The sequence below is a fragment of the Cynocephalus volans genome, chromosome 4 (assembly GCF_027409185.1).
Source record: "Cynocephalus volans isolate mCynVol1 chromosome 4, mCynVol1.pri, whole genome shotgun sequence".
In the NCBI taxonomy this organism is placed as follows: domain Eukaryota; kingdom Metazoa; phylum Chordata; class Mammalia; order Dermoptera; family Cynocephalidae; genus Cynocephalus; species Cynocephalus volans.
Genome location: NC_084463.1, coordinates 67,031,714 through 67,046,693, shown reverse-complemented (window position 1 = coordinate 67,046,693; position 14,980 = coordinate 67,031,714). Strand labels below are relative to the sequence as shown.

The following is a 14,980-nucleotide window of genomic DNA, read 5'->3' as shown; positions in this document are numbered from 1 at the left end:
GGGTGACATGGCTAGTAAATGGAGGAGTGGGGATATGAATGTTTCCATTCCAAAGTTCCTGTGCTCGACCATTACCCTTAGTGTTTTCTGTGATACGATCCTCTGACCACCTGCTTCATAATTTCCTGGGGTGATTATTAGAAATGTAGGTTCCTGAGCTTCGCTCCAGACCTGCTAAGTCCGAATCTCTGTGGATGAGGTGTGTTTTTTGTTATTCACTTGATTCTTATGTACACTAAAGTTTGAGAACCACTATGCTATGCTATTCTGTAAGCATTATCATGTTTTAATGTCTGTTAGCTTGGAAAGACAGCTAGAATCAATGAATCATTCCTATCTGAATACATGAGATTTTGGATTGATCATTCTGCTTTTGTCTTTACTTCAAGATTGTCATGGATTTTAAGCACCCAGATGGTGTCACAGTGCCAGTTATGTTGCCTCGTCGGAGTTTACTGGTGCTGACAGGAGAATCTAGATACCTTTGGACCCATGGGTATGTATTAAAATGACCTTGGTGATAGGATAACTTTTGCTTTGTGAGACCTCTTATTCTCTGTCTGAGGAACTGTGCCCTATGCCAATACATTGAGGCTTCTGGGTTCAAACCTCCTAGGAGCATCTATAGCTTTTTTCGTTGTTTGTTTTTAACACTACCTTTTTATTAAAAAAAAAAAAATTCAAATTTAAAGCAAAGTTGCAAGCATAGTACAGTGAACTTTCCTTCACTTTTCACCTAAATTTACCAATTGTGAACATTTTGCCACATCTTTTATTTCTCTTTCAAATATGTTATCATTATTATTTTTACTGAATCATTTGAAAGTAAGTTACAGGCAACATGACCCTTTACCTTTACCCTTACATGCTTCATTGTGTATTTCCTAAGAACAATGACATTGTTTATAGCAAGGGTTGGCAAACTATGGCAAATGGGTCAAATTCAGCCCTCAGCCTGTTTGTATAGCTCTTGAGCTGAGTGGTTTTTACATATTTAAAGGGTTGTAAAAAAACAAAAAAAACTCTCCAAAACAATGAAGAATATTTGGCAGAGACTATGTGGCCCTCAATGCCTAAAATATTCATCTGGCCTTTTACAGAAAAAGTTTGCCAACCCCTGTTCTATAAAACTATGGTGTGATCTTCAAATCCTGGAAATTTCACATTGATAAAATACTCTTATCATACTCTTATACAATTTATATTCACATTTTGCTAGCTGTACATTATAGTACTTTATAGTCAGCTCTCTCTCTGATCCAGGATTCAATCTATGATGCTGCATTTCATTTAGTTGTCCACTCTGTTTAGTCTTCTTTAATTTGAAATATTTTCTGAACTTTTCTTTGTCCTTCATCACATTGACACTTTGGAAGAGGTCAGTTGTGTTGTAGATTGTTCCTCAGTTTCATTTATTTATTCTAAATCTAAAGAAATGGGTTATGTACTTTTGGTAGGAATATATTGTTAGCCTTTTGAGGAGGGAGGATTACACTGCTAAAATTTACATACATTGCCACTTGAAATACTATTGAGTTTCGTACTTATTAACTTTGTCTTGCTTGGAGATTTTAGCTGACACATTTTTATAAAAATTCAAGGAAATGAATATGTAAATGAATTTGTAACCTGTTCTAAATGTGAGCCATAAGAAAAGATGGCCAGATTTTGTTCACTGGAGCTTAAATTTATCTAATTTTTTTTCATGGCTATTAAAATATTTGCACTTAAATGAAAATGGTGATGTGATCCATTGTTTTCAAGTATTCTTAGAATTTTGAGAATAATCACATTTTGGGGGGTGGGTTCTTTTTTTCATCATTTTTGCTATCACTAACGTTTAAACTTGTTAAGAGTAATGGTATTACAGCAAATGCAAAATAAGAAATTTTTTATATATATATATTATGAAAATATTTTAACCTATTCTTGGTAACGGTACAGGTAAATTCTTCTAAAACACCATTTTGATCACATTATTCTCTTGTTGAAAGCATATTGTGCTGTTGAATGTTAATAATAGTTACCTCTGGAAAGTTGGATTATAAGTAATATTTATTTTTATTCCTTGCTCTGGAACCAAAATTCTTAATAACCAAACTTTAGTATTATTTTTGAAGGTTGCCCTTGACAGATTGCCTGTAATGTGACTTTATGTGATTGTGTGTGTGTGTGTGTGTGTGTGTGCGTGTGAGTGTGCATGTGTGTGTGTGTGTGTGTGTGTGTGTGTTAGGAAACGAGAGAGATGGAGAACTGGGAGAGATAGAGAAGCAAAGAGACTAGGAGAGAGAGAGAGAGGCGCCAAACAAATGGTAAACCAACCACTACGACGTTTATCAGAATCTTTGGGTAGAAGGGTGAATAGATTGAAAAAGCATATTTAATACACTTAAAAATATACAAACTACAGGAAATAAAACTTGATAAAAACTTTATGGTTTCTATGCTAAAAAAAAAAGCACTAGAAAGCACTGTAGGAGAACATGGATTGAAAAAGGTTAACACTGCCCTCTAATATTAATTCCAAGCACCTCACTCTAACTTTAATTTGATCGAGTTCAAATTTAAGCCATCATGCCCTCAATCAAAGGTGCAAACAGTCAAGTATGTTTTATTTGGCTGGTACAGTGGAGGTCCGCATGGTAACAGTTTATTTTTTTAATTGCCTATATATAAAAATCAGAAGTTTTTACATAAAACTCTGAATTTTCAGCTTTCTTTGAAAATTGAGAAGATCTGACAACGCTGGGCCAGCAGTAATGGAGGCTGAATATCAATGTCATTCTTTAGATGGGGCCTACTTCTCCAGTTCTCTACTGTTCTTACCCCTTTCTATTGCTCCCTGAGCTAAGGCTATCAGTTGTCATTTATCACTGTGCTTGCACTATTATTTTTAATCTTATAACAGAGTTAAATGAAAATTGAATGTTTTTAAACCCATGTCTGTATTAAAAGTAGGAAATTGAAAGCTAGACTGAGGGAGAATATGTGTTTCCAGAAAAATGGAAGAGAACACTGTGCTTTTTTGAAATGAAGACTATTCCTATGTGTTTAATGGCAAATGATATATTTCTAAACAAATCTACCTACTTCATTTGTTTATGTTATCTCACTGGCCTTGAGAGGCATTAGTTCATGAGACTATGTGAACTCTCCTTTTAAATTATTTCTGTAGCATTTTCTTTGTGCCAGGTATTATTCTAAAAGCTTTACATATATTAACGCATTAAATCACACAATCACAGTCAGAAGTTTGTTCCATGATTTTGTTCCCATTTTTAAAGGTAATTGGAACATAAAGTAGTTAAGCAACTTGTACAAAGTCACAGAGCCGGGAAGTGGCAGAGCCAAGATCAGAAGCCAGTCTGGCTTCAGGATCCGTGCTCTTAACTATAATGTTGTAGCTAAACTTGTTTGCTCCCTTTCCTCTGAACTTATACTGTACCTTCTAACCTTCATGCTTTTGCCAACCTCAATGTGGTAAGTTTCCTTTTACTCTGTTTTTAAATTACAACTCACCTTTTACTTCTTTTATAATTTATGAAGCTTTTCTTGGTTACATTAGTTTGAAATAATTTTTCCCTTATTTTAACTCCTAAAACTGTATTGTCTCTTACTACCTTGAAAAGTCTCTTCTATTATATCCAACTCTTATTTAAATCTATAAAAATGTTTTTATCTTTTCACTGAATATTTTTCCAATTAAATTATAATTTGAGTGCAGGGGGAAAAAAGATGTTTAAAGAAATCATTATTTTAACATATAGGTTACCTGTTTCTAAAGATCTGAGATTAGTGCCATGAGCAGTTAAGATCTGCTTTACCTTTGCCTGAGGTTTAACTTTAGGCAAATGAAGTAATTGACTTAGAAGAGCCATAATAGAGAACTACTTGGTTTCTAAGATAGGAATTAGTTTGCTAACAAGAGTTTCAAGACAGTCATTCTTCTAAAATATCTCACTTTGTTCAACACCATAGTTTTAATCATTGTCAGTTATTAGAGTAACAATAATATAAATCCAGGCAATGATCGCTTGCTTTTATGTCTGAAAAATTGCCATTAGCACAAGGTCTTTTAAAAAAGCCATACTCCTAACTTGTTTTATGAGCCTGGCATTACTCTTGATACCAAAACATGTCAAAGACATTACAATAAAAGAAAATTATAGACCAATATCTCTCATAACAGAGATTAAAAAATCTTCCACAAAATATTAGAAAGTCTAGTCCTGCAATATATAAAATAGAAAATATATCGTGGCTGAGTGGAGTTTATCGCAGTATTGCAAGGTTGGTTTAGCATTTCAAAATCAATCAATGTAATTAATCTCATTAAAAGAATAAAGGAGAAAAAACATAATCATCTCAATTGGTACAGAAAATGTAATTGACAAAATTCAGCAGCCATTCATGATAAAAACTCAGCAAACTAGGACAAGAAGGGAACTTCTTCAATCTGATAAAGGGGGTCTATGAAAAATGCACAGCTAGCATCGTATTTAGTGGTGAAATATTGAATACTTTTTTCCCTAAGATATTGAACAAGGCAGGTATATCTGCTCTCACCACTTCTGTTATTGTTATATTGGATATCTTAGCCAGTATAATAAATTAAATAAAAAAAAAAAGAAAAGCCATAAAGATTTGATTGAAAAGAAATAGTAAAACTCTTTATTTGTAGATGACATTATTGTGGATGTAGAAAATCCCAGGGAATCTATAAAACAAGTGCTAGAACTAATAAGTGAATTTAGTAACATACGTGGTCAATATTCAAAAATTAATTATTGGAAAATGAAATAATAATATTTAAAATAACATCTAGACCTGTAAAATACTTCCTTTCTAGTACTCTTTAGTAATTAATTAGTTAATTGTGGTGTGGTTTAAAAAGCAATCAGCTTGGGAATTCTGATTCTAACAAGAGATAGAGTGAAACAGTATAGCAATGACAAAGTGAAAATTGAGAATGGAAATACATTGTATTTTTTCATTTTCAGGTCAAACTCATCTTAGTACTATTGTTGACTTTTCTCTTTTCTAGATCCTCTGTAGAAAAAAATCTTATCTGGCTCTTAATAAAGAGGTATCAACAACTTAAGTATAAAATTATACTTTTATATACTTTGCTGAGGTCTTTCAGGCTTAACACATTCCCTATGTCTATGAACCCACTTCCATAGGGAGATAGCCTTGCTAGAGTAACTCGAGTGGAAAACTTGGCCTCAGAAGATCTGAGTCTTAGGAATAAATTTTAAAAAGATGCACAGAACATATACACTGAAATTTTGGAAAAACTGCTGAGTGAAATTAAAGACGACAATAAATGGAGAGATACAGATGCCGTGATCATGGATGGAAAACTTAATAATGTTAAGGTATCAGTTGTCCCCAAATTGATTTATGGATTCAATATAATTCCAATCAAACTGCTAAAAGATATTTTTGTAGAAATTGACAAGCCGATTCTAAAATTTATAAGGAAAGATGAAAGATATAAAATAGTCAAAACAATCTTGAAACAGAAAAGCAAGGTTAGGGGATTTTTTCTACCTGGTTTTTGAGACTTACTACACGGCTGTGTAATAAAAGAATAAAGTATTGGAGTACAGATAGACATATAGATCAGTGGGACAGAGTAGGGTCCAGAAATAGATCCACACGTATGAGGTCAGTTGATTTTTGCCACAGACACTTATGTAATTAAATGTGGAAAGGAAATTTTTCAGCAGATGGTGCTGGAACAACTAGATATCCATGTGGAAATAAAATGAACCTTGATCTACCTCATACCACTTACAAAAATACTTATTTGCCTTAAAGTCTACTTTGTCTGATTAATATGGCTGTATCACTTTTCTTGTGGTTTTGCTTGGTATATGCAAAATATTTGGTTTTGTATGTTATACATATTTTTCTATCTTATTACCCTAAAGATAACTTCCTTAAATACTTCTGTTTCTTACCTTTTTCTACAATGTCTAACAATTCAGAGAATCTAATAAATATTTGCAATAAATCCTTCTAGATTTACTCTATTCTCTTAATATTTTTAAGAAATAGTTTTATTAATACAATGTTAAGTAGATTATTTTGACTATTGTTTTTAGAATCACACCCAGAAAATTTGATACTGTTCAAGCATCTGAGGGTCACAAAAGTGGAATTATCACCAGTGATGTCGGAGACTTAACTTTAAGCAAAAGGGGAATACGAACATCATTTACATTTAGGAAAGTGAGGCAAACACCTTGTAACTGTAGTAAGTATATAATTTCATTTCTATTGTAAAATGGAATAAATCTAGTGTGAAAATTCTTTAAAGTCTCATTAGCCCCTAGGAGGGCTTTTTCTTAACTTCTCTATTGTCATTTCCCGTATTCTGCCTTATATTATACTTTCATATACTTTTTTTTTTTTTAACCAATGTCATTAGAGTTTATATTCTTCAAAGGCAGGGGTGACAACTTATCTTTGTTCTACCCAGACTTAGTACTTGAGCATTGTTGGGTACAAATAAATGTTTTATTTAACTGAAGTAACAGTTAAGAGTGCTACAATTGTAGGACAATAAAATGTCACATATGAAAACAAGTTTTGTTAGAAACATCTTGTCAAGTTTCTAAATTACTTCTTATTAACCCAATGGGGAACTGGAGATGACAAATTGTTTTATAGGAGATAATTCTAAAGGGATAAAGAGTAGCTTATATTTTAGTCATTTTGGAAACCTAGAAGGGAATAAAAGAACTGCTCAAAGATTTGCCAAGAGGATGCTATTTTTTATGTCTTACTTTTTCTCTTTTATTGAAGCATAAATAATTATACATATTTGTGGGGTACATAGTTGACTATCAGTAGTTGTGTACAGCATATGATGCAAATCAGGATTGTTAGCTTTTTCATCATTACAATGCACAATCATCCTTTGTGTCCATTAACCAATTTCTCTTTACCCACCCTCCTCCCCGTTTCCACTTCTAGTAACTACAGTTCTATTCTCTCCTTCTAAAAGTTCAATGTATTATTGATTGTTGTTTCTTTCTTTCTTTTTCTTTTTCTCTTTCTTTCTGTTTATTTGTTTGTTTCTTCAGCTCCCACTTATGAGTGAGGACACACAGTATTTCTCTTGCTATGCCTGGATTGTTTCACAACGTAATTTTCTCTAAGCTCATCCATGTTGCTGTGAATGGCAGAATTTCGTTCTTTTTTATGGCTGAGTAGTATTCCATTGTGTATACATACCACATTTTCCTTATCCAGTCATCCATCAATGGACATTTAGGTTGGTTCCATAGCCTGGCTGGTGCAAATAGAGCTGTGATAAACATGGGATTATCCTTTCAACATGATAATTTCCATTCCTTTGGGTATATATTTAGTAGTGGGATTGCTAGATTGTATAGTAGTTCTATCAGTAGTTGTTAAGAAACCTCCATACTGTTCTCCATAATGGCTATACTAATTTACAGTCCCACCAGCAGTGCAGAAGCATTCACCTTTCTCCACATCCTTGTCGGCATTTGTTATTCTCTGTCTTTTTGATAATAGCCAATCTAACTGGGGTGAGATGATATCTCAGAGTGGTTTTGATTTGCATTTCCTTGATCATTAGTGATATTGAGCATTTTTTCATATACCTGTTGGCCTTTTGTATGTCCTCCTTTGGAGATGTCTATTCAGCTCCTTTGCCCATTTTTAAATTGGATTATTTGTTTTTTTACTGTTGTGTTGAGTTCCTTGTATATTCTGGATATTAATCCCTTGTCAGATGCATGGTTTGCAAACATTTTCTCCCATTCTGAAGGTTGTCTTTTTGCTCTGTTGTTTCTTTTGCTGTGCAGAAGCTTTTTATTTTGATATACTCCCATTTGTTTATTTTTTCTTATGTTATCTGTGCTTTTGGGTCTTATTCATAAAGTCTTTGCCCAATCCTACATCCTGGAGTGTTTTCTCTATGTTTTCTTCCAGGAGTTTTAAAGTTTCAGGTCATATATTTAAGTATTTAATCCATTTTGAGTTGATTTTGATATATGGTGAGAGGTATGGGTCCAGTTTCATTCTTCTATATACAGATATCCAATTTTCCCAGCACCATTTTATTTATTTATTTACTTATTTAATTTTTATTTTATCAATATACAATGTAGTTGATTTTCACATCCTTTTACCGAATCTTCCTTCCCTCTCCCTCTCCCCCATCCTGCCCATCAACATATATCTATTCGCTTGTCTTAACAAGTTCAAGGAATTGTGATTGTTGTGTCTTCTTCCCCACCCCACCCCTGTTTGTGTATTTATTTATTTATTTTTAGCTCCCACAAACAAGTGAGAACATGTGGTATTTCTCTTTCTGCCTAGCACCATTTATTGAAGAGGGTGTCCTTCCCCCATTGTGTGTTCTTGGTGCCCTTGTTGAAAATCAGTTGGCTGTAAATACGTAGATTTATTTCTGGGTTCTCTATTCTGTCCCATTGGTCCATGTGTCTGTTTCTTGCCAGTATTGTTCTATTTTGGTTTATATCTTTGTAATATAATTTGAAGTCAGGGAGTGTAATGCCTCCAGTTTTTTTTATTTTTGATCAGGATTGCTTTGGCTATTCAGGGTCTTTTATTGTTCCCTGTGACTGTTAGGATTATTTATTGTATTTCTGTGAAGAAAGTCATCAGTACTTTGATGGGGACTGCATTGAATCTGTAGATGGCTTTGGGTAGTATGAACATTATCTCTATGTTGATTCTTCCAGTCTATGAAGAAGGAATGTCTTTCCATCTTTTGTGTCCTCTTTAATTTCTTTCAGCAGTGCTTTGCAGTTCTCATTGTAGAGATCTTTCACTTCCTCGATTAAATTTGTTCCTAGGTGTTTTTTTTTTTTTTTTTGGTGGCTATTTTAAATGGGCTTGCTTTCTTGATTTCTTTTTCTACTAGTTTGTTGTTAGAATATAAAAACACTACCGATTTTTGTATATTGATTTTGTGTACCGCAACATTACTGAATTTATTTATCAGCTCTTAAGAGTTTTTGGTAGAGTCTTTGAGGCTTTCTGTATATAGGATCATGCCATCTGCAAACAGGGACAATTTGACTTTGTCTTTTCCTATTTGGATGCCCTTTCTTTCTTTCTCTTGTCTGCTTGCTCTGGCAAGTACTTCTAATACTGTTTTAGATAGGAGTGGTAAGAGCAGGCATCCTTGTCTTCTTGTCTTGTTCCTATTCTTAAAGTAAAAGCTTAGGATGATATTGGCAGTGAGTTTCTCAAATATGACTTTTATTGTGTTGAGATACTTTCCTTCTATACCTAATTTGTTGAGAGTCTTAATGATGAAGGGATGTTGAATTTTGTCAGATGCTTTTTCTGTGTCTATTGAGATGATCATATGGTTTTTGTTCCTGATTTTGTTGATGTGGTTGGTGTATCACATTTATTGATTTGCATCCCTGGGATGAGTCCCACTTGATCATTATGTATAATGTTTTGATGTGCTGCTGTATTCTGTTTGCTAATATTTTCTTGAGGACTTTTGTGTCTATGTTCATCAAGGATATTGGCCTATAGTTTTCTTTTTTTGTTGTATCTTTGTCTGTTTTTGGTATCAGGGTTATGCTAGCCTCATAGAATGATTTTGGGAGGATGGCCTCCATTTCAATTTTTTGGAATAGTTTGAAAGGGATTGGTATTAATTCTTCTTTAAAGGTTTGGTAGATTTCGGTGGTGAAGCCATTCGGTCCTGGGCTTTTCTTTATTAGAAGACTTCTTCTTTTTTTTTTTTTTTTGTCTTTTTCGTGACCAGCATTCAGCCAGTGATTGCACCAGCCATTCCTATATAGGATCCGAACCCACGGCGGGAGTGTCGCCGCACTCCCAGCACCGCACTCTCCCGAGTGTGCCACGGGCTCGGCCCAGAAAACTTCTGATTACTGTTATTAGTCTGTTCAGACTTTCGATTTCTTCTCAGTTTGTCTTGGTGGTTTGTGTGTGTCCAGAAATTTATACATTTCCTCCAGGTTTTCAAATTTGTTGGCATATAGTTGTTCATAGTAGTCTCTAATGTTTCTTTGTATTTCTGTAGTATCAGTTGTAGTGTCTCCTTTTTCATTTCTGATTTTTGTTATTTGGTCTTCTCTCTTCTTTTTTTAGTCTGGCATTTGGTTTGTCTATTTTGTTTATCTTCTCAAAAAAACAACTTTTTGTTTTGTTGATCTTTTCCATCATATCTTTGGCCTCTATTTCATTTAGTTCTGCTCTAATTTTAATTATCTTTCTGTCTAGTAACTTTGGGATTAGATTATTGTTTTTCTAGTTCTTTGAGGAGTAATGTTAGGTAGTTTATTTGACATCTTTCTGTTCTTTTGATGTAAGCATTTATTGCAATAAACTTTCCTCTTAGTACTGCTTTTATGGTGTTCCATAAGTTTTGGTATGATGTGTCATTATTATCATTAGTTTCAAGAGATTTTTTTGATTTTCTGTTTAATTACTTCTTTGACCCATACGTCATTCAGGAGCATGCTTTTTAATTTCCACGTATTTTTTGGTTTCCAAAATTTTGGTTGTTGTTAATTTCTAGTTTTAATCTGTTGCAGTCTAAGAAGATTCTTGAAATGATTTCAATTTTTTATAATTTGGTGAGGCTTGATTTTTGACCTAATATGTGGTATATCTTGGAGAATGTTCTGTGTGCTGATGAGAAGAATGTATATTCACTATTTGTTAGGTGAAATGTTTTGTAAATGTCAACCAAGTCCAATTGGTCTAGAGTATAGTTTAAATCCTGTGTTTCTCTGTTGATTTGTTGCCCAGATAAACTGTCCAGTGCTGGGAGAGTGGGGTACAGGTCCCCAACTATTATTATATTGGGGTATATCTCTCTCTTTAGGTATAGTAGTGTTTGCTTTATATATCTGGGTGCACCAGTGTTGGGTGCATATATATTTATAATTATTATGTCTTCTTGGATGCTATTTTGGATTGTCTATACAAGTACAGCATGCTATCTTGGACTCAATTAACAGAAACCTCTTTCACTTTATAAATAATGTTCTACAATGACAGTGATAGTGAGATCCTTTTTATATCCTAGGGTTTCATTTATGGTGGTATCTACCAAGAGCTTTTGGTTTAGTCATAATCTTAAAAACCTTTTGAATTAAAACCCCTTATTATATCTATGTTATCCTGTTAGAAAACTTGAAATCTCTATATTTGATATATATATGTTAGTGAAGCTTAAAACAAGTTTTTGTTTATTTTGCTAAAAGTGTCCTTGAGGTCTTAAAATGTCAATTTTAAAAAATTAATTTAAAAGATATTTAGTATTTAAGGAATGTCTAACACTGTCAGTAGCTTTACAGGGTCTAGAAAATAAAACATGGCTTCTGTTCTCAAGGAACTTACAATCTAGTTGGAGAGACAAGCAAGTTTCCTTATGCAAGTATTTCCTTGTTATGGACATTTATTAAATGTAAGGGATATTCTAAGAAACTCTTGATTGGATAATTTGTTTAAAGATTTTCTTACTTGAAAAATAAAAATTGTATTTGTTGTGCACAATGTGATGTTTTGAAATGCATATACATTGTAGAATGGCTAAATCAAGCTAATTAACATGTGTATTACTTCCCATACTTGTAATTTTTTTGTGGTGAGAACACTTAAAATCTATTCTCAATGATTTTCAAGAATACTCTACATTGTTATTAACTATAGTCACCATAGAGTAAAATAGATCTCTTGAATTTATTCCTTTTATCTAACTGAAATTTGTATCCTTTGAACAACATTTCCCTAACACCCCTGCCCCCAGCCCATATCCCCTGGTAAGCACTGTTTATTTTACTTTGTGCTTCTGTGAGTTCAACTTTTAGATTCACATATGCTAGTGGTCTTCAAAAAGTTCATGGAAGAATTCACATTATCTTTTAATTCAATTTGTCCATGACCTTCTGGAAATAACCTCATAAGTGGGATTTTTTCTCTTTTTGTGCCTGGCTTATTTCACTTAACATAATGTCTTCTGGGTTTATCCATGTTGTTCCAACTAACAGGATGTTTTTCCTTTTTAAGGCTGAATAGTATTCCATTGTGTAAATATACCACATTTTCTTTATCCATTCATCCATTGATGGATACTTAAGTTGATTCCGTCTCTTGGCTGTTGTGAGTAATGCTGCAATGAACATGCAAGTGCAGGTATCTCTTTGAAATACTGATTTTATTTCCTTCGGATATAGTAGTGGTATAACTGGATTATAAAATAGTTCTATTTTTCATTTTTGAGGAAACTTCATACTGTTTTCCATAATGACTATACTAATTTACATTTCTGTCAACAGTGTGCAAGGGTTCCCTTTTCTTTACATCCTTGCCAGCACTTATTATCTATTGTCTTTTTCATAATAGCCATTCTAACAGATGTGAGGTGATACCTTCTTGTGTTTTTTTTTGTTTGTTTGTTTGTTTGTTTTTTTTGTCGTTTTTTCGTCACTGGCACTCAGCCAGTGAGTGCACCGGTCAGTCCTATATAGGATCCGAACCCGCGGCGGGAGCGTCGCCGCGCTGCCAGCGCAGCACTCTACCAAGTGCGCCACGGGCTCGGCTACCTTCTTGTGTTTTAATTTGCATTTCTCTGATGATTAGTGTTTATAAAGTTCAAGGTCATTCTTTGTATACTTTTGGTCAAAATTTGTGGACTTTTAAGTGACAAAGGTTGCTCCTTCCTTTAGACAACTTAGATGTTTATCATTTCCAAGAGAATAAAATCATTACTGTTTTACAATTTTAGGGTAATTGTAATGTATATTCTAGTGTAATCATAATTCTAATTTAACTAACATAATGTAACCCATCTGTTTCCACTTGTATGTTTTAGAGCCCTTACTACCCTTTTCTTAAATATCCATTTAAAATGCTTAGAGTTTCCCTTCACCCATTAATAGAGACTAGATGCTCCCATTTCAATTTTAGGCTTTCTCAAGGTTTGGCATACTCTAGTTATTTTTAGGGAAAAGGGGTTTGTTTTATGTCCATTCCTGAAGCCATTAGTGCTTTAACCGAATTCTTTGCTGTAATTATTTTTGTAATCTTGTATGTGATTTCTCTGGTATCCCTATCCATTCTTCCTTTATTCCCTAGGACAATACTCATAAGAAGATGTTGTGTGTCACAGACTTTGGCAGAAGACAAAGAGAGATTATAGTATAGTAGAGAAAAGGCAAGGATTTTAAATTAATTTTAGGCATTATTACAGAGGACAGGGAATAACTTCAGAATTAATTTGAGACATTATATCTTAAATTTCCTCTGTCTTCTCCTGTACTTGGTGGTGTTCTTCTGGAGGTTTGCTCATTCTATTGAAGCAGGCAACACAGTATAGTCATTGAGAATATGGGTTCTGGAGTATATACTGTCTGAGTTCAAATCTTGGCTGTATGATTTACTGTCTTTGTCACTTTAGAAATCTTATTTAACTTGTTTGTGTTTCAGTTTCCTCATCTGTAAAATGGATATAATAGTATGTATCTCATAACTTTACTGTGAGAATTGAGACAATATATACGAGGAGTCTTTGAAAAGTTCATGGAAAATAAATATTATGAAAACACTAAGCACAAATTTCAAATTTCTTTTACACCAAAATAAACTTGTACTAACTTATTATAACATACCTGAACAGGATATAGAAGGATAAGACATTAGTTTGGAAAGAACCCCTATCAGAGCAATATGAATTCTAAAATTCATATTTTATTGAAGTAAGAAGAAACATCAAATTTATGGTGAAGCTTGGGTGAAGAATGGTGAAATCATTAATGCTTTATGAAAAGTTTACAGGGGCAATGCCCTAAAGAAATAAGTGGTTTACAAATTGATAATTTGTTTTGAGAAGGAATGAGACGATGTTGAAAATAAAGCCCACAAGAGCAGACCATCCACATCAATTTGCAAGGAAAAAATTAATCTTATTCATACCCTAATTGAAGGGACTGACGATTAACAGCAGAAACAATAGCCAGCACCTTAGATATCTCAACTGGTTCAGCTTACACAATTCTGACTGAAAAATTGTAGTTGAGCAAAATTTCTGCTCAATAGGTGCTAAAACTGCTGTGCCCAGATTAGCTGCAGACAAGAGCAAAGCTTTCAATGAATATTTGCAACCAAGTGGGATCAAGATTATGAAGCATTTCTTCACAGAATTATAATAGGAGATGAAACATGGCTTTACCAGTACAACCCTGAAGACAAAGCACAATCAAAGCCATGGATGCCAGGACGTAGAAGTGGTCCAGTCAGAGCAAAAGTGGACCAGTCAAGAGCAGAGGTTTTTTCGGATGCTCAAGGCGTTTTACTTGTTGGTTTTCTGTAGGACCAAAGAATGATAACCTCTGCTTATGATGAGAGTCTTTTGAGAAAGTTATCCAAAGCTTTAACAGAAAAGCACCTGGGAAAGTTTCACCAGAAAGTCCTTCACCATGACAATGCTCCTGCTCATTCTTTTCATCAAACAAGGGTAACTTGGTGAGAGTTGCAAAAGGAAACCATTAGGCATCCACCTTACAGTCCTGATTTGTTCTTTCTTTTTGTTTCTTAATCTTAAAAAATCTTTAAAGGGCACCCATTTTTCTTCAGTTAATAATATAAAAGAGATTACATTGACATAGTTAAGTTCCTAGAACTCTCAGTTCTTTAGGGATGGACTAAATGGATGGTGTCATAATTTGCAAAAGTGTCTTAAAACTTCATGGAGCTTATGTTGAGAAATGAAGTTGGTATTTTTTATTTTTATCTTTTCATTCCATTTTCCATGAACTTTTTGACTTCCCCTCTTATAAAAGACTTTAGATAGTATGTATTATTTACTGCATTTGCTTGTGATTATTACTAAATGACACTTTGCTTCCTGTTTTTCTTCTGAGAGTCCTATGGTACCCAGAATTTCTATGTGCCTTACCTGCCAAGGGAAAAACCCTAAATCCTG

General features: G+C 33.7%; 1 protein-coding gene across 1 annotated transcript in view; it reads left to right on the top strand.

Moving 5' to 3' along the window:
• Positions 1–14,980, top strand: part of LOC134375686 (alkylated DNA repair protein alkB homolog 8) — a 53,115-nt gene that overhangs the window by 22,526 nt on the left and 15,609 nt on the right. Inside the window, exons 7-8 of the mRNA XM_063094346.1 lie at positions 390–496; positions 6,111–6,262. Of these exons, the coding sequence (XP_062950416.1) occupies positions 390–496; positions 6,111–6,262 (259 nt within the window). The remainder of the gene's footprint in view (positions 1–389; positions 497–6,110; positions 6,263–14,980) is intronic.